The sequence below is a fragment of the Petaurus breviceps genome, unplaced genomic scaffold (assembly GCF_028583685.1).
Source record: "Petaurus breviceps papuanus isolate PSGF00001 unplaced genomic scaffold, PetGlider_PUasm1.0 180, whole genome shotgun sequence".
NCBI classification, from domain to species: domain Eukaryota; kingdom Metazoa; phylum Chordata; class Mammalia; order Diprotodontia; family Petauridae; genus Petaurus; species Petaurus breviceps.
This window is the reverse complement of record NW_027185782.1, coordinates 1,324,992-1,350,749: the sequence shown is the minus strand read 5'-3', so window position 1 is coordinate 1,350,749 and position 25,758 is coordinate 1,324,992. Positions and strand designations below refer to the sequence as shown.

The window sequence follows — 25,758 nt, the reverse complement described above, 5'->3', positions numbered from 1 at the left end:
GATTTATTTTACTGTGGTAGTTGAGAGGTTAAAGGAAAAGGAATAAAAATAACTTAGTTCCTGAGAGACCAAATTTAACTATTATCTTGAGAAATGCAGAGGATTCTTGAGACTTTAATCAGTACCTGGAGTAAATTGAACGAAGAAATTGTGGTCTGGAAGTAATAAGAAGTTGTTTGCTTATTATGGTGAGCGTTTGAGGTGATTCTGGTTGTGATCTTTGTCATGGACAAAATTTTGCAAATGTCTTATTAAATTCGTTTTAATAAATTGTACATTCTCCAGTTTTGTCAATTTACCGAAATCTTAAGAAAATGAAGGGATTTAATATAAAGAAATAAGAGCAATTACTATTGAAAAAAGGAGTTTTGGGGTGGCTTAGGTGGAACAGTGGGAGTAAGGAGGACATCTGGCCTCAGACACTTAACATTTACTAGCCATGTGACCTTGGGCAAGTCACTTTACCACAACTTCCCTGCCTTCCTCCAAAAAGAAAAAATAAAGGGAGTTTTTCCAGTTAATTTAATAAATGTTCTTTATTGAACTGAGATGGGGGTTTGAGCCCGCTAATTAGTGAGAGGTTGCAATTGTATTAATTATTAAAAAAAAGTGTACCCTGGGATCATTCCTAATGTTTGGGATAATAAGATCAGATAAGGGACCAATTCAAGTATTAGGCTGAAAGGTCACCTAAGAATGAGAGTTTGGCCTCAGCCAACCCTATTAACTCTTGCCACATGATAGGGTAGTGGGAGGGGTTCAACCTTTTAATTTTGCCACATTAGTAATGACTCCCTCAATCAGGCCTTATGTAGCACTTTGTTTTATAATTCGATAATGTACTTATGTATTATTTTGCATTTCAGTTCTCTGTATCATATCCCCTATTAGATTCATAAACCTTGTAAAGTCAGAGATTATGTCTTTATCTGAACTTTGCATCTCCCCCAACTTTGAATACAGCAGCTTTGCTGTTGAATTGCAGTGAATAAGCTACCGAATTCAAATTTTGAAAATTGGAAATTACCAAGGTTAGTGAAAAACTTTTCCTTATTCATCTGTAGATCAATGACTTTGTAGATGCCCGGGATATGAATATGGGAGCATGGTTTGAAGCCATATTGGTAAATGTTACAAGGAAAGAAAGAGCAGCAGCCAGTGGATCCGATGACAATGGAGATGCCCAAGTGGCTGAAGAGGATGTTGTCTATCATGTGAAATATGAAGAGTGAGTTTGGGGTTGGCTCGTGGTTTCTGAACGTTTCCTGACCTAGGTGATTCTGTAGGTCTCTCATTTAGTTTGTCCCTGTGTAAGACCTTGATTCTTCAAACTGTTTTGGAGGTCACATGAAGGAAAAATCTTTAATGGGGATATTCCTATACAAGCACGAAAATTAATTGTGGGTAGTAGAAAGAATATTGGTTTTAAGAAATAGGAGGAGTGTGTTTGAAATGCTTAAGAGACTTGCTGTGACCATGGAGAAAATCACTTACCCACTTGGAACCCCTCTGAGTTTTCCTTATCCGTAAAATGGGTTAATAGCACCCTACCTCATAAGGGTTAAGGATCAAATGAGATAATGTATATAGAGAATTTTGCACACCTTAAAATTATAAATGTTAGTTATTATGTAATCTTGGCATATATTTGTAACAATTCATTTTGTGGGAGGGGAGTCTAATTTTCATATATAGTCTATGTATATCTCTTAATTGATTAGTGTACTTTTTATTTTAAAGCTATCCAGAAAATGGCGTTGTGAAGTTGAGCTCAAAAGATGTAAGAGCTCGGGCCCGGACAATACTGAAGTGGCATCAGCTGGAAGTTGGACAAATTGTGATGGTGAACTATAATCCTGATGAGCCCAAGGAGAGGGGCTTCTGGTATGATGCTGAGATTCTTCGAAAACGGGAAACTAGGACTGTTAAAGAGATATATGCAAACTTACTGCTTGGGTAAGTTGGATGTGATTGTGAGTGTACCTCATAATGTCATAGTAAATTGATATAATTGAAGTGTTGGCTGTGGTCAAAAGCTGGTGGTTTCTTGAAAATTGGAGGTATTAGAGTAGCTTGACTTAACTTAGAATAATAGAGTATCAGCCCTCCAAGGAGCCTTGGAAATCATCTTGTCCAGTGGTATCAAACTCAGATAGAAATGGGGCCTGCTAACCCATACTTAACTGATCTCTTCCTTTGGGGGCTCATATTGACTCAGTTTTTAAAAGTAGTGTCCCCTATGTTTTATTGTATTTTTATTTATTTTATTAGATATTTCCCAATTACATTTTAATCTGGTTTGGGTTGCACTTGGGAGTGTTGTGGACTGTGTTTGACACCTCTGATCCAGTCCAAATCCTTCATTTTTACAAAATTTGTGACCCAGAAAAAGGAAATGACTTAGCCACATTCTCTCTGAGGTTATTACAAACAGTCAAATTTGAATTCAAGGCCCTTGATCATTGTTCTTTCTACTGTACAATACTAGTTTATGGATAATTAATGAATTCAGTCTGAAGTAAATGAAGAGTCATTAGACTGGGATTGTACTCTGGAATATTTCATCTCTGAGAACTAACTTTTAACATAGAAAAAAAGTTGGAATAGGCCTTATCCTTTATATAGTGCTGTTCCCTTTAGAGTTGCCAGTATTTCCTTGGTTGCTAAATATCTGAGGTCCTCCTCTGAGTTTGAAGAATTTCAACTTAGTGATTGGTAATACTTTGGAAAGGGAGTGTGCTGAGGATCAAGAGTCTCAGCTGTTTTCACAGGTAATCTGCCAGCGGTGTTGGTTAGCAATGTTAGCTTTCAGATCCATTTTCTAAATGTGTGCAAACAGGAACAGACCTCGAATGAGTCTCCATTGCTCTCAGCCAGGTGTTTCAAAAGAAACCATTCACTGGGGGAACATTGAAGTCACTTCTACTGTCAAGCTCAGTGGGGAAAGTGATAAAGCTTAATACATGCCTTGCAGAGTTTTTGCAAGGAACATTAAACCTTAAAAATACTTTTAAAAAGCGGATTTTTACTAGATATACTTAATTTCACATGTAGTAATCACAAGTTATGTGAGGTGGAACAGAGAACTGACCCTGGAGTTGGAAAGACCTGGGCTCAAGTCTGACCTTTGGTGCATCTTGCCAATTAGCTGTGTGACCATAGGATGAAAATCTTTTAACCTCTCATAGTCTATACAGTTAATTAACTCTAAAAACTTCAAGTTAATTAACTCTAAAACAGTCTGTTTCTGGGGACAGGATTTCTCTCCTGGAAGTCCTCCACACTGATGAAATCACAGATTTGAGTCAAGGAAATAGGTTAACATTGAATGACATTTTAAAGACAGATTTTTGAAATGCTGTCAGCACCCCATTCTGGGAGCCTTCTCCCTTTCTCTGCCTTACTCCCTCAGACTTCACATTGAAAGCACCTTATATCACATCTCTAATGTACTTATCAGTTGTTATTTATTAGTCATGTGTTTTTTTTCCTCCAAGGTTACTGTAAGCTTAGTAAAGCAAGAACCTTGTATTACATCCCTTAGCATGATCCCAGTCTAATGACTCTTCATTTACTTCGGACTGAATTCATTCATTATCCATAAACTAGTATTGTACGGTAGAAAGAACAATGATCAAGGGTCTTGAATTCAAATTATCCATAGTAGGGGAAGAGAAGAGAATAAACATTTATAGAGCACCTACTATGTGCTAGGTGTTTTAAAAATATTATCTCATTTGATCTTCACAACTATCCTGTGAGGTAGGTGATGTTATTATCCAGATTTTACAGATGAAGAAAGTGAAACATACAACAGTTTAGGAACTGCCTGAGGTCATGTAGCAAATCCGTGTCTGAGAACAAATTTGAACTCAGGTCTTTCTGACTCCAGGTCTGGATATCTCTCCACTGTGTCACCTAGCCACCTATTAAGTGGGTACTTAATAAATGTTTGTTAAATTGGACTGCATTACTTGTCCCATACATCTGTGGGGCTTACTAATAGCTTTTTAAATTCTGCCTCCCATGAGTATAAGAAAAGTGGGAATTTGGAAGGGGTCTGGGGCTACTGACCTAGGGAGTCTCAGTGTTATTTTTCAGTCTGAAGCTTTGGCCCAGAGAAGAGATGAGAGAGAGGAAATAATTGTCTCTTGGCTATTTGAGCAGCCCCAGGTACTTTGGATTGGGAAGATAAGAGGTACACATGTCTTAGGGCCATCTTCTGTTAGATTCCCCCCTCCCTAAATTTGCCTCCCTCATGCACACACACTCTCACACACTCACACACATTCTCTCTCTTACTTTTCTGGGGGCTCATATATTTTGTATATTCTTATTTTTGCACATTGTCTCTCCTGATAGAATGTAAACTTCTTGAAGTCAAAGATTGTTTCTTTTTCTAGGGGGCTGTGTGCGGTGCTTCTGGCACAGACTGGCCGTGTGACTATGGACTTCCCTAGGCAGCTCTTTAAGGCCACAGATTCCTGCATTAGTAGAGGCGGTTCCTTATCTGGAACTGCCACTTCAGTGAAATCCCAGAGGCTCAGGCCACAAGAAATGGTTCTGATGGGAAAGAACACTAGGTTTAGTGTTAGGGAACTGAGCTCTGATCTGAGCTAGGGTACATGTCTTAGGGCACCTTCATGCACTTTACATTTGTCTCATTATCCTGTGTGAGCTTAGTCAACACACAGTTTTGATATTTGTTCTCACTCCCTGCTTTTTGTGAAATGGGTTACTGTTTGTTTTGCAATAGGTATTGTAGTGAATGTGTACTTATTTGAATTAGTTAAAAGTTGATTTCAGGATATTGGAGGAATAAATAAATGATTGTCATGACTTAAGTTGAATTTTCTATATGATTTTGTTATAGGGATGCTGGGGATTCTCTGAATGACTGTAGAATAACTTTTGTGGATGAAGTTTACAAAATTGAGGAGCCTGGTAGTGTGAGCCCAGTTCGTTTAGAAAACCCCTTGAAAAGTGAGTCCTGGTAACCCTTTGTGTTTTCCCATGGGGTGTCAGTGTTGTTGTCATACTCTGGTGGTAGAAGTATGACTTTTGTAAACTGACATGCTGCTTTTGTGTTGGTGTCTGCTTCTGCATTTAGGACAGAGTGGCCCTATTTGCAAACACTGTAAAGATAACCCCAATAAGACCTGCAGAATGTGTGCCTGCTATGTGTGCGGAGGAAAGCAAGACCCCGACAAGCAGCTGATGTGTGATGAGTGTGACATGGCCTTCCACATCTACTGCCTTAGCCCCCCATTGAGCCGGATTCCAGATGATGAGGACTGGTGAGTCTCCATGCTGCAGGGTGCCCTCTCTGCAGTTTTCTGGGGGAAGGATTGTGAGAGACTGACCACACAGCTTATAAAGACCAAGATCACCTTTGGCATGGGTCTTGGTTTGGGAGAATTGAACAATATAGGTGGCTCTTTCCTCAAAGTACTAGACTTAGTGGGTTGGGCTGGGATGGGGAAGTTGGAAAAAGGCACCTGAAATACCTGATATCTACTTGTGGATCTCTGATGGAGAGCTCAGAGGAACAAGGTAGGGGAGCTACTGAGTTACTGTGCACACATGTGATGCTTGTGTGTTCCAGACAGCCGGCATTGATTTAGAAGTGCTGAGAGACTTTGGGGAAATGAAGTGAATGGAGCCAGGCAGGGGTTTCAGAGGGAGGGGTGTATGATTATAGATGGAGAATCTTCTCTGGAAAGACAACTTGCATTTTATAGTGCTTGAAGGTTTATGAAATACTTTCCTTGAAACAAATCTTTGATGTAAGAAATTAGGTCTTTGCACCATTTTATAGGTGAGGAAACTGAGGTCCAGCTTGGAGAAGTGGGTTACCTAAGGTTACACAGTCGGAGATAGTAGCTTTGGGAGTCACCTTCAGGCCTCCTGACTCCAAGGCCAATGCTGTCTTTGTTACAGCATAGCTGCTTCTTCAGATCTCGGGGAGGATAGGATGCATAGGATGTTTTCAGAAGTCAATCAGTAAGCATTTATTAAGCATCCACCATGTACCTGGCTTTTTGCTAGACATTAGATATGCAGAAATAAAGATGCAAGAGCTCCTGTACTTGAGGAGCTAACACTGTAGGGGAGACTGTACACACATTTAAGTGTAAGGTGGAACTCCTATTGAGCTTTGGGGGGATGCCTGGGATTCTCAGAAATGGAGATGAGGGGGAGAACATCCTGGGCTTGAAGACCACCAGGAGAGGGAGTATCAGGTGTGAAGAAAGCCTTTTGGGTTGGACTAAGGAGTACATGAAGGTGAGTAATACATAAGAAGCCTGAAAAGAGGCAGGTTAGGGCTTTCCATTCCAAATGGAGGACTTTATTTTACCCTAGAGGTAATACAGAGACATTTCAGTTATATTGAGTAAGGGAGTGACATGGTCAGACCTCTTTAAGAGGTCTTTAAGAAAATATCTTGGTATCTGTGTGATTGATGTGATTGATGATTACAGAAAAGGGGCGAGGTGGGAATTAAGGCAGGGAGACTATTTAGGTGACTGTTACACTCATTCAGTTGAGAGGTGATCAAGGCTTAAACTGGGGTGTGGCGAAGGTAGAATAGAGTGAGAAAATTTTGTGGACATAGAAATGACAAGACTATAAAAAAATACCCTTTTGAAGTACAAGTAAGAAAGGTTGAAGGCAGGTAGGTTTTTTCCTAGGATAAATGTACTATGACATTTTAAGAAAAATGTCTTAATCTTTTACTCATTTTAAATATTACTCTGCTATGTCCAGTGGATAATTTTATGGGTATATAATTGTAGGTATTGCCCTGAATGTCGGAATGATGCCAGTGAAGTGGTCTTGGCAGGCGAGAAGTTAAAAGAGAGCAAAAAGAAGGCAAAGATGGCATCTGCTACATCATCGTCTCAAAGAGACTGGGGCAAGGTGTGGGAAGCAACTTTTTGTTTCATTTTGATATTTTAATGGTACATAACATTTTTTTTACTGACTTTTTTACCCCCAAATTATTCTTCTTAATATAGGGTATGGCATGTGTAGGTCGCACAAGGGAGTGTACTATTGTGCCTTCTAATCATTATGGACCAATCCCTGGGATTCCTGTTGGTACCATGTGGAAGTTCAGAGTACAGGTATAACATGGCATGCAGTGTGAGTTTGTGATGATATTTCAATGGAAGGGGTAGGGTTACTCTGTGGTCAGAGGTGGTAAGATGTGGTGGTGTGGAATAGCCTTGGTTTGTAGTCTAGTCTTAGGTCAAAAGAAATTCTTTTGGGGAAGAGGTATTTAAGGTCCTAGAATGCCATTTATGCCAACCAGTGCACCATCCCCCACAGCAAAAAAAATACCTTATCCCAGTCCCTCCAAAATATTTAAAAGGTTAGGATTGTGTTTCAGCTACTGGGTTTTATTTTTTTTTTTGCTTTTTGTGGGCGGAAGGCAGGGCATTTGGGGTTAAGTGACTTGCCCAAGGTCACATGGCTAGTAAGTGTTAAGTATCTGAGGTTGGATTTGAACTCAAATTTTCCTGACTCCAGGGCCAGTGCTCTATTCACTGTGCCACCTAGCCACCCCTACTGGTTTTTTTTTTTTTAAACAAATTATATTTAAATGTTAGAATGTTAGAGCTGGGATAGATCTGAGAGATCATCGGGGCTACCCTGCTATTTTTTAGATGAGGAAACTGATAGAAGTCAAGTGACTTGCCCAAGGTCACATAAGTGATAGAGGGAACTTGCACTTCATATCCTAGACTACTAGGCCAGTGAGCTTTTTACTTTTGCTATGATTTGTATAATTAGTTCACAGGTCTGACCATCAGTTTTATATCTGATCATGTTATGTTTGAGTGTCTTCTCTGTTCTGTTTCTGGAAGTCTTTAAGTAGAGGGTTGATGACCACTGTTGGGGGTGTTGTAGAGGGCATTCATTACGTAAATTAAATAGTGGTTTAACGAGATGACTTGAGGACTCTTCCATCTTTCAAGTCAAGATTTTATGAGCACAGAAGATTATATTGTAATCTATAATCTTTAAATTTAAAGTTGTCACCAACTGAAATGAATGTATATGTTAAAACCTAGATGTTAACCTCAGGGGTTTTTGATTCTTTGGTCTGATTTTGGAGAGTCATATTAGTCAGAACACATAAAACTTGTGCCTTTCCTAGGTGAGTGAGTCTGGTGTCCATAGGCCCCATGTGGCAGGTATACATGGCAGAAGCAATGATGGTGCCTACTCTCTGGTCCTGGCAGGGGGCTATGAAGATGATGTGGTAAGTGATGTTTTGTAATTGTGAGTGTCTGAAGCAGAAGCTCCCAGGTGGAGCCTTATCTAGCTTCCTGCTCAACTAGATATGGTTAACCAGGCCTTGCTCTACATGCTTCTCCACTTCAGGACCATGGCAACTCTTTCACTTATACGGGCAGTGGAGGCAGAGATCTTTCTGGAAACAAACGGACGGCAGAGCAGTCCTGTGATCAAAAACTCACCAACATGAACAGGTTCATAGTTTTATGGATTTCTTTTCTGGTTACTGTTAAATCCTTAAGTGGACTTAGTTTGCAGGGAAATAGTCAATAGTGTTAGACAAGAATGTTTTGCTTTTGAACTTGGAAGAAAGGTAAAATTAATTTATTTTCCTGATTTAAAAAAAATATTTTTTAATTACTTGTAAAAACAATTTTTTAACATTTGTCCTAAAAAAAACTCTGAGTTCCAAATTTTCTCCCTCCCCTCTCTCTTCATTGATAGAAGGCAAACAGTTTGGTAGGTTATACTGGGTGTGCTTAAAGTCTGGACATACAGGAAATCTCATTAACTATACATATTTTCAAGAAATGAAATGAATGAAATTTTCAACAACATTTTATTTAATTAGCATAAATTTTAGCCATGACAATTTCATATGGAATAAAAGCTTTCATTAGCTATTGGGGACTATTTTCCATATTAATGAGATTAATTTAATTAATTAAAATAATGAGATTTCCTATGTGTCCATACTTTAGGGACATCCTGTACATGTGTAGTCATGCAAAACATTTTCCTATTAATCACATTGTGAAAGATACCCCCCCCCCAAAATGCACCCAATGATAATAAGAAAAGTTTGAAAAAGTATGCTTTGATCTGCATTCAGGTTTCCATCAATTCTTTGGAGGTAGATAACATTTTTCATCATAAGTCTTTTGGAATTGTCTTAGATCATTGTATTGCTGAGAGTAGCTAAGTCTATCATAGTTGATCATCGTACAATATTGCTATTACTGTGTATAGTGTTGTGGTTCTCCCCATTTCACTTTGTATCAGTTCATATAAGTTCCCAGATTTTTCTGTAAACCATCCTGCTCATCATTTCTTGCAGCACAATAGTATTTCATCACAGTCATATACCATAACTTATTCAATCATTCCCTGACTGATGAGCATCCCCTTGATTTCCAAATCTTTCCTACCACAGAAACAGCTGCTGTGAATATTTTTGTTTGTACATATAGGTCTTTTTCCTTTTTTTTAAAACTCTTTGGGATACAGACCTAGTAGTGGTATTGCTGGGTCAAAGGGTATGCACAGTTTAATAGCCCTTTGATCATAGTTCCAAACTGCTTTCCAGAATGGTTAGATCTGTTCACAACTTCACCAACAGTGCATTAGTGTCCCAGTTTTCCCACACACACTCCATTTGTCATTTGCATTTTTTGTCATACTGACCAATCTGATAGATGTGGGATGATACCTTAGAATTGTTTTGTTTTGCATTTTTCTAATCATTAGTGATTTAGAGGTTTCATATGACTATAGTTAGTTTTGATTTCATCTGAAAACTGCCTGTTCATATCTTTGACCACTTATCAATTGGGGAATGACTTGTATTCTTATAAATTTGACTCATTTCTCTATATTTGAGAAATGAGGCCTTTATCAGAGAAATTTTCTGTAAAAATTATCCCCTAGCTTTCTACTTTCTTTCTAATTTTGGCTACGTTGGTTTTGTTTGTATAAAACCTTTCAATTTAATGTAATCAAAATTATCCATTTTATATCCTGTGATGCTCTCATTCTCTTGTTTGGTCATAATTTCTTCTCTCTATCCCATGCTACCCTAATTTGTTTATGGTATCACCCTTTATGCCTAAATCATGTACCCATTTTGACCTTTTCTTTGTGTATGATAAATATTGCTCTATATACCTAGTTTCTGCCAAACAGCTTTCCATTTTCCCCACCAATTTTTGTCAGATAGTGAATTCTAGTTCCAAAAGAAAGGATCTTTGGGTTTATCAAACACTAGATTACTATGTTATTTACCACTCTGTTTCTTAGCCAGTGAGAAATTCTGAAGATCTTTCCCTCCCATACCATTTTTTTTTGAGTAGGTAAGAGACCATTCTTTGCCTCATTTCTTACCTAGCTGTAATCACTGAATAGGTATTGCCTCAGTCAAACAGACCTGGGAAAGACTACTTAGCTTAAAAAGGCCAAGGCCTCCCACTGCATGCAGAGCCTTCTTCAGTTGCCCTGATCTATATCTTGCCAGTGGACCCAGATGTCTCTGGAGGAGAAAGTGATGCTGGTAACTTTGCACAGCCCTCCCTCACTTAAATCCAATTCACTTGCATGTGATGGCATCATCTCTCCAATGTCATGGTCCTCTTCAGGAACGAAGGACGAACAATAATTTTAGCCAGTACCAGATTGTTTTGATGATTGCCACTCTGTAATCTAGTTTGAAATCTGGTATGGGGACTAGACTACCTTCCTTCACATTTTCTCATTGATTCCCTTGATATTCTTGACTTTTGTTCTTCCATATAAATTATGTTATTATTTTTTCTATTTCTACAAAATATTTTTTGGTAGTTTGGTATAGCATTGAATGAGTACATTAATTTAGGTTTAGATAAACAATAGTTATCATTTTTGTTATATTGGCTTAGCCCACCCATTAGCTTATTTTTTCCACTTCTTGTTTTTAAAGAGGTAGCTAGAGGTTTGCATTTTCAGTGTATGAAATAACCAACTGTAGCAGCAAGCTACAAGGTTTTGCCAAGCGTCCTCAGGGTTTGCCGCCACCACAGGTTCTTGGATCTGCTTTGATAAAGGAAAGCAACTCAAAATGGGTTAACAAGCTTACTTTAATCAGTCAAAGATATATCGTTTACCTTGTTCAGGGGAAAAAGGTCAGCACCCTGAACTTCAAAGTATACAGGCAGAATTATCAAGACAGAAACAGATCAAGTAGACAGATTTCCAAACTGTCCAACCATTACATCCATACCAAATCAACATCTGGGTTTTTCAAAGCTGGGGGGGCTCTGGACAACGGCTTCCCAGAATCCATATCAAATCACAGAACACTTCTCAAAGTGAGCCCCCAAAACAAAGCTACACATCAGGGCTTCTATAGCCTTCTCCTGGCTCAGAGAATGTAACAACCTTATTGACCCACTGGCCAATCAAGAAGTATCTACTGAAAAACAAGCCTCCCACCCCAGGCTTCAGGTGCACTTTAGCCTAGGGGCAGGGAAGATCTTCCAAATTTGCATTCCCATTACACCAACTCAGCTTTCTCTCCATTTCTCATCCTGCTTTCCTAACTTTCCATACATGATACCTATATTTTTTTGCCTTTATCTTTGTCTTTTGCAGACTGCTACTTTCTAATGTTTTTTATCCTGTGATCTCTTAGAGCTCTGGCTTTGAACTGCAGTGCTCCTATCAATGACCGAGGTGGAGCTGAAGCCAAGGACTGGCGAGCTGGGAAACCAGTCAGGGTGGTGAGAAATGTCAAGGGAGGGAAACACAGCAAATATGCCCCAGCTGAAGGGAATCGATATGATGGAATATACAAGGTAACTTCTGGTGTGGGCTTTTTTCTTTTTAGTGTTAAAAGTATTTTTTTTCCTGTACTAACTGGATGAGGTTAATTTTTTTCCATATTGGATGTCATTTATACTTAATTTCTAACCCTTTCCAGGTAGTGAAGTATTGGCCTGAAAAAGGGAAATCTGGTTTCCTTGTGTGGCGTTACCTCCTCAGGAGGGATGATGATGAACCTGGCCCATGGACAAGGGAAGGGAAAGATAGGATGAAGAAACTTGGCTTAACAATGCAGGTAAGGTCAGGACAAGGCTTGTGTTGGATTATGTTGTATTGGCAGATATTTCTGTGGAGGATGGGCTAGGAATTGCTAATTATATCCTCAAAGCCAATTATCCTTGACTAGGGAACACTGTCTACCTACTTCTTCCAGGTCAGCCCTTTGAATACAAATCAAATTTATGTGCCTTTTATATATAGGACAGGTTTGCCTAATGTCTTCTAGGGGATTATAGTTAGGTTGGTAAACATTTATTTTATACTTTGAAATTTTAACTGACAATTTTTTGTTTTTATCACCTTTATTTTTAAGTATAGCCTTCCTCCCCTCCCTAGGGAACCATTGTTTGTGTAACAAAGACTAAAAAAAGAAAAGGTAGAGAAAAACAGTTGAGCAAAACCAACACATCAACCAAATCTGATACTTTGGAGGGTGTCCATCTCCATAGTTGTTCCTGGTTCTGCTTTAGTAAGCATTTGTTAAGTACCTATACTCTCCTAGGTGCTAGACATAAAAGTTAAAAAAACTTTCCACAAGAAGTTTACAATCTGGGGCAGCTAGGTGGCGCAGTGAGTAAAGCGCCAACCCTGGAGTCAGGAGGACCCTAGTTCGGTTCCAGCCTCAGACACTTAACACCCCCCCCCCCCCCCCACACACACACAAACTAGCCGTATAACCTTGGGCAAGTTACTTAACCCCAACTGCCCTCCAAAAAGGCAAAAAAAAAAAAGTTTACAATCTAATGGAAGAGATAAAACATGAAAACATGTAGATGCTAAGTCAGAGTGGTAAATACAAAGGAGAGGGCTAAAGTGTTAGAAGAAATCTGACTAAGGCTAGAAGATTTTCATCGAGGAGAATAGGGAAGGCTTCCTGGAGTAAGTGCCCTTCCATTTAGGCCTTGAAGGACAAGTGAAGTTATAGTATATGGAGGTAATGAAGGGAGAAAGCTAGATTTAAGAGCAGCATGGGCCAAAGTACTGATAGGAATGCATGAGGAGGGTCATTCTGTGAGACATGATGGTAAGATAGGTTTGCTGGATTATATAGGACCTTGAAGGCCAGGTTTTAAGACTTTCCTTGGTGAGTGACAGAGCTGTTGAAAACTTTTGTACTGTATTGGTAGGTGCTGTCATATGAAAAGTCTTTCATTTTGTGAGCAAAGCTGTGGTTTGTTCAGATTTACTCTGAGACTGGTGTGTAAGATGGATCAGCATTACTCTACCTGTGTTTTGTTTTTTTTTTTTGCTTTTTGGAGGGCAATTGGGGTTAAGTAACTTGCCCGAGGTTACATGGCTAGTTTTTTTGTGTGGGTGTTAAGTGTCTGAGGCCGGAACTGAACTCGGGTCCTCTTGACTCTGGGGCCGGTGCTTTACTCACTGCACCACCTACCTGCCCATAAATGTCTTTTTTAGCATAACTTTGACACAACAGGGGATTTCAGGTTATGAAAAACTGAATATAAAACAAACCCAGATCAAAAAGACTATTGATAGGAGTGAAAATGTTTGAGATCGGTGGAAGATTTTTGATCAAGACATTGTTTTCTTCCATATGTTTTCATAGAATCATGAAACTGAAAGAGTTGAGACTTTAGAATTCATTTAACCCACCCTTTCCCCTCCAAGTCCATGCAGAAATCTCTCTAGATTTTCTGGCAAAATGCATATTTCATATTGTCCAAGAATGGTGTGCATTGGTAAAACACTTAAGTGATTCATTTCAGGAAATATTTCTTGAATGCCTACTATGTACATAGCATTGCTCTGGTGTTATCAAAGAAATAGAAGACATTTCTATCAGAAGGGGCCTTCCATTCCTTCAGTTAACAAGTTCAGTAAGAATATGGATAACATCTGATTTCACATCAAAGTGACAAATATTGAATGGAGATTATCCCAGGAGGTAGAGGACTTGGAGAAATAAGTGTTTCAGAGGGTTGGAAAATATGTTCCTGGAGGAGGTCAGAGTGGAGCCAGAATCTTGAGGCGGGGCAAGAAAGGCTATTCGAGGAGAGATGACCAGCAAGTGAAAAAGCCCGGAGGCCGTGACGTGTCTGGTGTGGTGAGGCTGAGGCGACAGGCAGGAGGCCGTACTAACTTCGGGAGAGTATTTATGTTGGCAAGTAGTAAGAGATGAGTTCGGTTGGTAAGCAACTTGAGATCTGTAGAGATCTCAGAAACCAGGAGTGATAGAAAGTTTGTGTATCTGATGAAATTTTTTTCTGTTTCTATCTTTTAGTATCCTGAAGGATATTTGGAAGCAGTTGCTAACAAAGAGAAGGAAAAAGAAAACAAGAGTGATGATGAGGAATTGACATCTCCAAGGAAAGGAAAGGGGAAGCAGAAAAGGAAGACAGCAGGTTGGTATTTGAGCAGCACTCCTTCTGCAGCTTTACTTCAAGGTAGTGAATTCCTATGGACTGACAAGGCGTTCTTTCTTTTAGGGGGTAGAGAGGCCCTTCTGGCCTCTCCTAGTATAGTGTCCAAGAAGACTAAAGTGGAACCATACAAACTCACCTCCCAGCAGAAGACTCTCATCAAGAATGACGAATCCAATGAAAAACTGTGGAACGAAGTATTAGGTGCACTGAAGGAAGGGCCGGTAAGCATGGAGATTTTATTTTTAGTTTCCCTCTTTGTAGAAGGATATTTGATAAAGGACCCGAATCAATGGGGTAAACATGCTAGGAGCTAATTTCTGATCAGTGAGATGCCATTAAATAAGTAATTTAGATCTCCACTAAGGTCCTATTGTGATGCATCATTGAAGTATGGTATCAAACCCTGTACTAGTGGCATGTAAGTTGCAGGGGCCACCACATAGGAAAGACTTGGCTTTGGGATCTGGAGACAGTGTTTCTGTCATTGGAGAACATGGAGCGCCAGGTGCAGAGAGGCCCAGGCCCAGAAGGTTGCTGACCAGGGAGGTGCCTTATTTATTTATTTGTGCTATGGCATTACTCATAAAGACAGTCTGTTGGGGATGGTAGAAATTGTGAGTTCCATTATTTAGAACTTATGAAACCACATATATTTTTGAAGCATTGGAAAAATAATTTATTTTGATGTATTCTTAAGAGAAATTTTGAAATGATTATTAATGGGTAAAACAACTTGAACATGAAAATTTTTCCTTTGAGATTCAGCTACAGTGATTGTGAAGTATATACAAATGTATTGTTTCAGAGCTGAGTGTATTTTATGTAAGGATCAGTCTAGGATAATGTTTTAGTGGCTTCCTACCTGTCATTGCTCCAGTGACCCTTATCTTCTGAGAAAGCTCAATGATTTTTTGGTATTAAATGTTTTATTGATATTTTTTTACTTTCCAGTTACTCTGCCCTATTCCACAACTTTGAATTCTTCCTTATAACAATTAAGTATAGTAATACAAAACACACTTAACACATAAAACTCTGACCAACTATGTGTGCCTTTCTTCATACCCAGAGTGTGCCTACTCTCTACCAAAGAGAATGATATGTTCTGCCATCACCCAGGCATATCAAGCTGATTACTGCATAGATCAGAGTTTTGATGTCTTTCATGTGGTCGTTGTGTAAATTATTTTCTTGTTTCTGCTTGCACTTTGCTCTTTATCAGTTCCTACAAGTTTTTGTAAATTTCTCAGAATATTTCATTTGTCATTTCTTCTAGTGCAGTAGTATTTTATAATAATAGCTAACATTTATATAGTGTATTGAAGTTGTGCAGTGTTTTCTATACATGTTCTTTTATTTTATCCTCACAACAACCCTGGAAAGTACATGCTAATATCTCCATTTTAGAGTAGAAAACAGGCAGAGAGTGCTGAAATGACTTGCTCAAGAGTAACACATAAAGTATATGTAAGTATAAGTCAGTCAAGTCAGGCCCTCTATCCATTCTGCCAGTGGTATTAAAATCCTTTAGAAAAGGGGCCACTAAACTGTATATAAGTATCCTTATCGGTTGCATATCGACGTAGAAAACCATATATTAACATTATCTGTATTCTATTTTTCTTTATTTTGTTAACTGTTTACCAGTTATTGCTGGTTAATATTGCCATTGGCAATGCATGACTGACTTCTCTGCATTCTGCCACCTAACGGCTGTTTGCATACCACGGTTTGTTCGGCTGTTCCCTGTTCAGTGGGCATGCACTGTCACTATGTTTCTAGTTGTTAGCTACCAGAAAAATGGTACTATAAATATTTCGCACTTATGGGACCTTTCCTCCTATCCTTGATCTCCTTGGGTGGGATTGGTCAAAGGATAATGTAGTTTGACTTTTCTGGTATAGTTCCAAATTGTTTTTCAGGATGGTTGAAACAGTTTACAGCTCTACTTAAAGTGCATTAATATGTTTATCATCCTTCCCATAGTCCCATTTCTAATCTTTTACCATTTTTTCTCTTATAATTTTTGTAAATATAATGGGTAGTTGAAACCTTGAATTGCTTTAATTTGCACTTCTCTTATTAGTATTGGAATATTCATATAGTTGCTGGCAGTTTGCATTTTTTTTTAAACTGCTTGTTTATAGCCTTTGACCATTTTATCTATTGCAGAATGGTAGATTTTTCCAAAAAAGTAAGGTGGTAGCTGGGATATTTTTATGTTTGGATCAGGTATTGTCTCAGTAGAGGGCTCTTCATAGGTAGGATTCAGTTCTGTTGTGGTCTTTGGATATAATCCAGTCCAGAAGTTTTTACTTGAGTTAAGAGCATGTGCAAAGCTCTGAATTGTGAAATTCTGTATATGACTTGATTTTACTGGAATTCCAAGCTTGGATACTTCAATATTAATTGCACACTTATTCCTTTGCATTTTTTCTACCACCTAAGATTATTTCACAAGGTCCTTATGAACTTACTACGAAGGAAGTGTCAGCATAACTAATTATTGTGGGGCTAAACTTCTTTGGGACCAAAAGCATGTGTGTGATAACCAGTAATAAGTTTTCTGGTTTTGTGCTTGCTAAGGCAGTATGATGTCATGGTAAAAGCATTGGTCTTGGAGCTAGACTTGAGCTTGAGTCTCTGCTTTGTCATTTAACTAGCTTTATGACCCTGGGCAAATCATTATCTCTCTCCAAGCCTTAGTTTCTCAATGTATAAAATGACAATCATAATTCTTGTACTACGATGTCATAGTGCTGTTGTGAGGAAAATACTTTAAAGCCTTAATGTCTTAGAGAAAGGTGAATTGCTAGATTGTCCTTGAATCATAAAGCCTTTTCCCTGGGTGCTAAGAAACACTTTATTTTAACTTAGGATTCAGAACTAGAAAGGGCCTTAGATGTGTTATCTAAGCATACTCTAGAGTATGAGAATTATTGTTTTATATATGGGGTCAGTCTCATTGCTGGCTTCACGCAGTCTTTTTCTTAATTATAGAAATTCCTGAATAAAGTAGAAGAAACATTTCTGTGTATTTGCTGTCAAGAGGTAGTGTTTCGGCCAATTACCACTGTGTGTCAGCATAATGTTTGCAAGGTAAGTAATGTTGGTCAGTCCTGTGCTGTTGGAGATGCATGTTGTATCTTTGAGGGAGATAATTCGAATGACCTAGAAACAGATTTGACTAAGGTCCCTGTGGATCTACAGTGTCTCTTGTCATTATGTGTCCTTTCACCTTGTTTTGAGCATTTGTAGTCTTGACTTTACTAGCCTTCTGAAGGCCAGGACACTAGATTTTTGCATGGCAGTCTTTAGTATTATGTATTAATAATTGTTCAGGTAGTTGGTAATGTGGCATCATAGAAAATACTGCCTTGTTGGTGATAACGTATTCAAGTCCTGATTGTTCCACTGGTTAGCCATGTGACCTGGGGAAAGGGACTGAAATCTCTTGGTCTTCTATGTAAAATGAAGGGATAAGAGAGTATCTAATGTCCAATTCTGAAATTCAGTTATTCTCTTTTAATTCTCATATTCTAGTCAAACTGTGCTATGCACTGTCCTTCTGTACACACACTGTTTTTTCTGCTTTTTGTATCCGGAATACAGAATGTTCTCTCCAACACTGTTGAAATCCTACCTGTCTGTCAGAAACCCAGCTCAAATACCACCTCATCTTTTAAACCTTTTCTGATCTGTTCCAGTGGTAAATGATCTTAACCTTTCTTGAACTTCTTATACCACTTTATTTCTTTATTTCTACCTATTTTATGTCCTTACTGTCTTCTAACTTAAAGTGTGTGTGTGTGTATGTGTATGTTGGAACACTCACTTTGAGAGCAGTGACTGTCTTTCTCAATTCCCTAGTATCTCCCTTAGGAGCTAGTACAATTCTCTGCACACAATGAGCACTTTAATTAGTCTTTATTTAGTTGACTTTGTGTGGTCCTCCAACAAACAGCACAGTGGCAGAAATTCTACCCTTCTCCCATGAACTTTGCAAGCTTTATCTCTTCCTTATATTCCCTACCTTGGTCAGTCTGGCCATCCTTATTCTGTCTGGCCAGTCATTCATGTGAGCTTCAGCATTATGGAAGAGAAACATCAATTGTGTTTCCCCCTCTCCTGATTCTCTTTGTCTTCGACTCATGTTATAGTTGCCAAGAAAGAGTCCCTCCTGGAAAGAGGATACCAGACCTTGTTAAAATAGTCAAAAGATGCCCATGGAATGAAGAAAAGCTTCTGGGCATTTGTTTGTGTAAACTATGTATTGGATATAGTCATATATAATTAAAAGAGGAAATACTGGCCAGTTTTTATAAGAAAGATGAAAGAATAGTCGTGTAGCTCTTTCAGGGGCAAGAAGTTGTTATATTTTAAATATTAATTGTATTCCTGACCAGCAATTAGTGGGTTTTTAAAAAAAACTAAAATTAGAAAAAAAAAGACATTTAATGTTCAACTCAGTTGTTTTGTGTGTGTATACACATGTATATATGTATATCTGTATGTATGTATATATACACATATATAGCCATAGCTATATCTATATCTATATCTATATCTATATCTATATATCTATATATCTATATATATATATATATAGTGACTTACACCTGCATTTGAATCCTGACCCTACTATTTGGTACATATATGACCTTGGGAAAGTTACTTAACCTCTTGGGTCTCATTTTCTTCATTTGTAAAAATAGGGGGTTGGAGTAGAAGACATTTAAGATCCCTTCTAGTTCTCAAATTCTGTATAAATGCCTAGATGGTTTTTCTTACAACAACATTTTGCATATTTAGGTTGAAGTTAACATAGTTATGTAAACATGTAGAGTTCAAAAAGCAGTCCCAAAAGCTCAAACCCAACCTGACTGGATGAAAATGCCATTTCAATTGTAAAGGAATTTGATATGAGCATTTTTAATGGCCTTGACCTTTTCTTTTCTAGTAAAATGAAGGGATTGTTCCCTGTTGTCCCTTCCAACTCTTCCAATCACAACATCTATGATCCTATGATCAGTAACAATTTGTTACTGGTATCTTTCACATTAGATCTTAGTTTCTAGATATTGCTCTACTAGGAATCTAGCCTTTGGAAGTGAAGCAAAAGCCAGCACTCTGGATTGTCCGAACACAAAAAAGTCCATTGGTAGTTTGGTGTTTTTCCTTACTTACTAATAAAGAATTGATACAGGGGGAGAGGTAGCAAGGGACCTTGATAGTCATTTTAGCAACTTGAATATGAGTCTTCTGCATAGGATGCAGCCAGCTCAAGAAAAGAATGAACAAAACTGAATCAGGATGATGGTGCAGCATGGGCTGTTACAGTTTTTCATTTGGTTGCTGTTCACAGCTTTTTCTAAAATCCTTTAAACTCTGATTGCAGGATTGTTTGGACCGATCCTTCCGAGCCGAGGTGTACAGCTGCCCAGCTTGTCGGTATGATCTGGGTAAATCTTACACTATGCAAGTGAATCAGCCGCTGCAAACCATCCTCAGTCAGCTCTTCCCAGGCTACGGCAATGGGCGGTGATTCTATCAAGCACTTCTTTCTTACTTTGTTGGTAAAATGTGGCAGTGGGTTTCCAGTAGGCTTAATTTAAACACATAGCTTCACCTTTTCTCTGAAAAGATTTGTCTTCCTCACCTTTTCTTAAAAAGTAATTTTGAGGGATTTATTTTATATATGTTGTGGCTTTTAAAAAAATGTTGGATACTGCATTCAGTTTTTGCAAAAACCTGCAGTTTATCAGCATAAATTTTCCTACTTTTGGTAAAGGCTGCTAATCAACCTGACGTTGAGTTCTCAAAAGTTCCCTCTCTTATGTAGAATGTGGCTTGGTTGCTAGAACAATCTTTGTAAAGTCTGTGGATTTGGCCTCAAAGGTAGAAGTATGCTCAGCTCTTTGGCAGTATTTTGATGTTCAAATTCTCTAAGATGGTTCCTGGTGTTTTTGGACCTCTTGGTTAGATGGTTTATCAAGAAGTTTGTTCAAAGAAAAAAAAATCTTACTTAAAATGGGTTAAGCTCTTTTTCAAGGTCATTCTCTATCAGTTTACTTTTATGTTTAAAATAAGTATAAAAAAGCTCTTGGCCTGCATTTAGCTAAGTGCTCGGGGCAGAACAGAATGCTACCTCAGCTGGACGCTTCTTTTACCGAGGGAACTGGTTGTTCAGCCAGATGCTGTCTCTGATCCAGAATGCCATTGTGGAACATACTAGAGCCATTCTTAAGTGCCTTTGGTCCGTTTCTAAAAGACTGGGTTCTTTTTAGCACTGAAATGTTGAAATTGCCAACCAGATTATATTTCTTCCTTTGAAAATGGAACACTGTAGCCAAACGTCGTTAGTGTGGCATTGTAAACCTTGAAACTCTTCTTTGCTAGGGTGCATTTTGTTAAGATTAATTTACTTTATCATTATTTTAAATGCATTTCCATTTCAAAATGGAGAATTATATAAGTGAAAGTTTTTCTTTTTTAAGACACTTTTCCAAATGAATTTTTTTTTCAGTTACTGTATATGAACCAAGAAAGATAACTTAGTTTTGGTTTTTTTTGTGAATGGATTTTCAGTTTTTCTGACAGTACCAGTGTTTGCAGTTTAATACCTCAATGTAACAGGGATATTTTAACTCACTTGACTGCAGACAGACTGGAATGATATATATTTTTTTTTTGTAAAACTCTTTCTTTATGGTAGAATATTAATGGATAGGAGAAAAACAATGAAACATTGTGTAGGCTTTTAAAAGTTCAGATGTTTTTTGTACATGTGCAGATTTTAAGTTCTCAAAATAAATGTGTTTAAAGATGAATGTGTGTTTTGTTATTCTTTATAAAATGTTGGGAAAAAAATTGCCAAGTTTCTAACATGATTATCTTAAATCCTGAGAGTGAATAGATACATTATTGGGATTAGATACATTTAGGATTCTGGGAAGATTTATAAACAGCCTATGATGCTAGACTCAGTTTGCTTTTTTGTGTGATTATGAGAGTCTGATATTCATTCAGTATGAATTCATCCAGCTCCCATTTTCATTGCACTTGTAAGGAAACCTGCCAACACACTTGTATGTTAGGCAGTTAATATGTTATAGATTCAGAGCTAGAAAGTCCCTTGGAAGCCACCTAGTCTGCCCACCTCACTTTACAGATGAAGAAATGGAGACTATTTTTCTCTCAGTTACATTTCTGATCCAACTTTTATGCTCCACCGGTTGTCATGTTTCCTCTTTATCTCTCTTTCACTGTTGATGCAGCTGAAATTTTGAGAATTTGTTAGCCCTGTATCATAAATCAGGACCTGAATCCAATGTCCTTACCTGACTGCATGCTGTATTCTACTGTGTCTCCTCATTCTTTAGGGGTATTAATCTTTTTCAGGTCTCTGATAAGTTGCAGATGTTTAATCAACAAGTATCGAAGTCCACTTAATGTTTCAAAGTGGGTTTTTAATTCACCTTTGTAAGTCCATTGAAGTTGGTGTGGTATGTGGAATGAACCCTGGATAGGGAGGGAGTCAGAAAACCAAAGTTTGAGATTTTAATGCTCTCATTTTCAGATCCTCACAAACAGCCCAGTGAGAAAGATTGAGCTGTTGATTAAGCCTATTGTACTGATGAAGAAGCTGCAACACTGAGGGCAGTAATAGGCTTTGAAAGCATCAAAGAAAGAGGCAGAGCATGATCAGTTGGATTTGGGCATGTTCAAGGGTCAGGCAAATGGACTAAGTAAAAATGATATGGAAATTCCATAAGAAATATTTATAGTTATTCATACCTTTTTTGGCTTTTTGGAGGGCAATTGGGGTCAAGTGACTCGCCCAAAGTCACATAGCTAGTTTTTGTGTTGTGTCTGAGGTCCGATTTGAACTCAGGTCCTCCTGATTCCAGGGCCGGTGCTCTATTCACTGCGCCACTTAGCAGCCCCAGATATTCATACTTTAATATGCCAAAGACCAGCCCAAGGAAAATAGTTTTGGATCTATGTGTAACAAAGATTACTGATTTTTTTCACTTGCTCTCAAGGGGATTAACTTTAATGGAAAAAATACCCAAGAAATCTGTTTTATTAACAGATTAAAAATATATAACAAAGGAAGAGAATAGACAATGTTTCTGCAGTCTCTTTTAAATATCTTTGTGCCTTTTCTTCACTTCTCCTTACACTTTTACTTAAGAGAAAAGTGTAGTCACTAAAAATACTGTAAATTCAAAGCTATTTTTTAAAATTGGAAATACTATATGCCAGTTGGCTTAATTCGTGTACTTCAGCTGGGAATATCATCCAGTTTAGTGTAAGGAAAGGCTTTAGGAGGCCTGAAAATAAAAGGTGCTATCTAAATAGAAAATTGATAATACACTGAATTCTTTTAAAAACAGCTTTCCTGTGAAATTGAAGGTCAGTAAAGCTGGACCAAATCTTATTGTTCCATAGCAATGAGCCTTGTGGTCTGACAGCCATATCTCTGGTGCCCAGTACAGAATAGGTACTCAAGCCTTTGACAGACAAAAAGTACAGGACTTGGAATCAAGAAATCTGGGTCCTGGCCTCACTTAGGTCTTCCTCAGGGTCGTTAAGTTCCAGAAATTTCTTCCCCACTCTGGGCCTCAGTTTATTCATTTGTAAATGAGGGTGGAGTTGGGTGGTCTCCAAGCATACTTGTGTTGCTTAGGCAATTGATACTACAAGACTGGTACAACTTTAGTGGCTTATCAGTCTAATAAATGACAAAACCTTAAGTGCTTACCCTGTATTAGGCATTATGCTGGATACTGGGAATATGAATGAAATAAAATAATCCCTACTGGAAAGTTGGAGTTTACATTTTCATGGAAGAGACAACAAATACAGTTGAGTGCACATAAAATAAATATGAAAATACAAAAAAGTGGTTATATAAAAGGTTGTTTGGAAGGGGAGGCACTAGCAGTTGAGTGTTAGAAGTTTCATGTAGAAGGTGGTTCTTGAGCTATCTTGAAGGAAAGTGACATAGAAGGGAAATAGACATAGAGATGGGAGATGGAGCATGGTAAAAACAAAGTAGCTGAATGGCCAAGGGTGGGAAGGGGAGAGTAATGTACAATTGACCTGGAAAACTTGTTTGGAGAAAGGTTGCCAAGGGCTTTTAAATGATTTAAAGGTGAGTGATTAAGTCAGATCCAGACTTAAAAGAAAATCCCTTGGTCCTGCTGAGAGACAATAGGAATTCTTGAGTTGGTTGTGTAGGGGAGGGCCAAATCACTTTGGCCTTTTTTGTGTGGGATGGATTGGAGAGATAGGAGGGTGGGAAGCCAGTTAAGGTGTTGCCATTGTTTCTGCAAGGGGTGATGAGGGCCTTAACTAAGAGGGTAGCTGAGTGAATGGTTCAGTTCAAGAAATGCTATAACAGTAGAAATGGCAGGTTTGGCAACTGATTGGTTGAGAGTGAAGATTTAAGGACAGTACTGAGGTTATGAACCATGAAGGCAGGAAGGATGGGTCCTTCCACAGAAATAGTGACTCATGGAAGAGAGGAGGGTTGAAGTGGAAGAAATGAGTTCAGTGTTAAGATTTGTTGAATTTGATATATCCAGTTTGAAGCTGGTGATCAGTATTAGGGGAGAAACTGAGGCTAGAATCATATGGAGTCATGTATAAAGATAGTTTAAATACATAATGGGAAGAGCAAGTGCATGGGTTCCTAGGAGAGAGATTAGGGGAACATTCGAAGTTAGGGAGATGAGGATGAATGAGCTAATAAAGAAGAAAGATAATGAAAAACCCAGAGAGGAGAGGGGGGTGCTCAAATGTGTCTAATGCAGATTTCATATAAGAGAGAGTTGATGACTTGGAGAGTGCAGATTTAGTTAACTGATGAGCCTGGGAGATAGATGCTATGTTTACAGTTGGGGAAATTAAGGCAGACAACTTAAGTGACAGTGACTTGGTCTGGCTAATGTCTGAGGTTGGATTTGAACTTGGGTCTTCCATACTCTAAGCCACTTTGCCAACTGGCTGTCTCAGAGATTGAGGAATGAGAGAAGAGAAAGTGAATGCAATTAACAAATGTAGATAACTTTTTCTAGGAATTTGGCTTGAAGAGAAGCAGGGGGTGAAAAGATCTAGGACTAGAACTAGAGAGCATAGTGGGACCTAGGGAAGGTTTTATTAATTTTTGTGAATGGGAGAGACTGGGGCATACTTGAAAGCACCAGTAGCTAGGGAAGTCTGGAGATGTCTGTGGGGAGATTCATCAGAGGGACTCAAACTTCTTGGAGAGGACAGTAGGCTACGAGGCTAAGCACACATGAAGAGAGGCTGGCCTTGGCAAGGAGATTTTTGTCAGAGGTTGGGGGCCAGTAGGAGATAAATTCCAGGTGAGAAGAGAGTTCACAAGTTCTTATTTTTCTCGGGAAAGAAGCAAGATCCTCATCTGGGAAGGGAGTTGAGAGAAGAGAATTTGTAAATAGCTTCAGTAGGGAGATAGGAATCAATTAGAATTCAGAAGCAGCGTAATTGAAAAGAAACTGAGGCAGAGTGGTGAGTAGAAAACCAGTAGCATTGGGAAACTGAGCAATTGGATTCTGAGCTCATTCCTGACACTTAATACTTGTATGACCTTGGGGAAAGTCATAACCACTGGGCCTTTGTTGGGCCTCAGTTTCCTTATTATGACCTGGGCCTTAAGTCTCACCCCACTAGGGGAGCTCTCGGCCACCCCGTATTTTCCAATGTGTCCAGGAGGTCTTTTCTTCCCTCTTTCATTCCCCGCTTTCCTGGTCAGGTGCTAAGGCCTCAGCATGCAAATTGGAGAGGTCTCCAACATAGCTACCATCTCCCCAAGCCCAGCCTGCTGTTGTGCTGGGCATCACGTACTCATTTCCCAGCCTGATTGCAAGGGCGGGGGCTCTACTGAGAGAATTGAGTGACATCTGCCACATCCATTCTTTGCGCCTCCGGCTTGCCTTGCAGCCAATAGTGATTCAATTTAGTGCAGCCGGTAGGCGGGCCCTAAGGCACCGTTGTCAATCTTAGGCTGTTTAGCCATTGGGTTGGTCGAGAGTGACTGAATGGTGTTCGTGGAGTCCAATGGGAGTGTGGCCGGGCAGCTGGCACGTGGGAGGGCCGGGAGTCCTGCGAGCTAGTCCAATGAGGAGGCGCGGCCTCCCTGGAGGCCCGACCAATCCGTGCCCGAAATCCCTCCTTGCCCACCTCTTCTCTGGCCAAGGGGCAGGGCCTTGCCTTGTTGATCGGCGGAGCGGAGGGGGAGGGGCGGAGC

At 38.9% G+C, this 25,758-nt stretch overlaps 1 protein-coding gene across 4 annotated transcripts in view; it reads left to right on the top strand.

Moving 5' to 3' along the window:
* Nucleotides 1-21,310, top strand: part of UHRF1 (ubiquitin like with PHD and ring finger domains 1) — a 41,619-nt gene extending 20,309 nt beyond the window's left edge. For all 4 annotated transcript variants that reach the window (XM_069086773.1, XM_069086772.1, XM_069086774.1 and 1 more), the window contains exons 4-17: nt 1,065-1,228; nt 1,741-1,956; nt 4,874-4,983; nt 5,111-5,297; nt 6,798-6,921; nt 7,020-7,127; nt 8,165-8,269; nt 8,392-8,498; nt 11,687-11,849; nt 11,975-12,112; nt 14,339-14,459; nt 14,544-14,701; nt 17,481-17,579; nt 19,879-21,310. In XM_069086773.1, the coding sequence (XP_068942874.1) occupies nt 1,065-1,228; nt 1,741-1,956; nt 4,874-4,983; nt 5,111-5,297; nt 6,798-6,921; nt 7,020-7,127; nt 8,165-8,269; nt 8,392-8,498; nt 11,687-11,849; nt 11,975-12,112; nt 14,339-14,459; nt 14,544-14,701; nt 17,481-17,579; nt 19,879-20,025 (1,947 nt within the window). In that variant the 3' untranslated portion in view covers nt 20,026-21,310. The remainder of the gene's footprint in view (nt 1-1,064; nt 1,229-1,740; nt 1,957-4,873; nt 4,984-5,110; nt 5,298-6,797; nt 6,922-7,019; nt 7,128-8,164; nt 8,270-8,391; nt 8,499-11,686; nt 11,850-11,974; nt 12,113-14,338; nt 14,460-14,543; nt 14,702-17,480; nt 17,580-19,878) is intronic.
* Nucleotides 21,311-25,758: the final 4,448 nt, after the last annotated feature.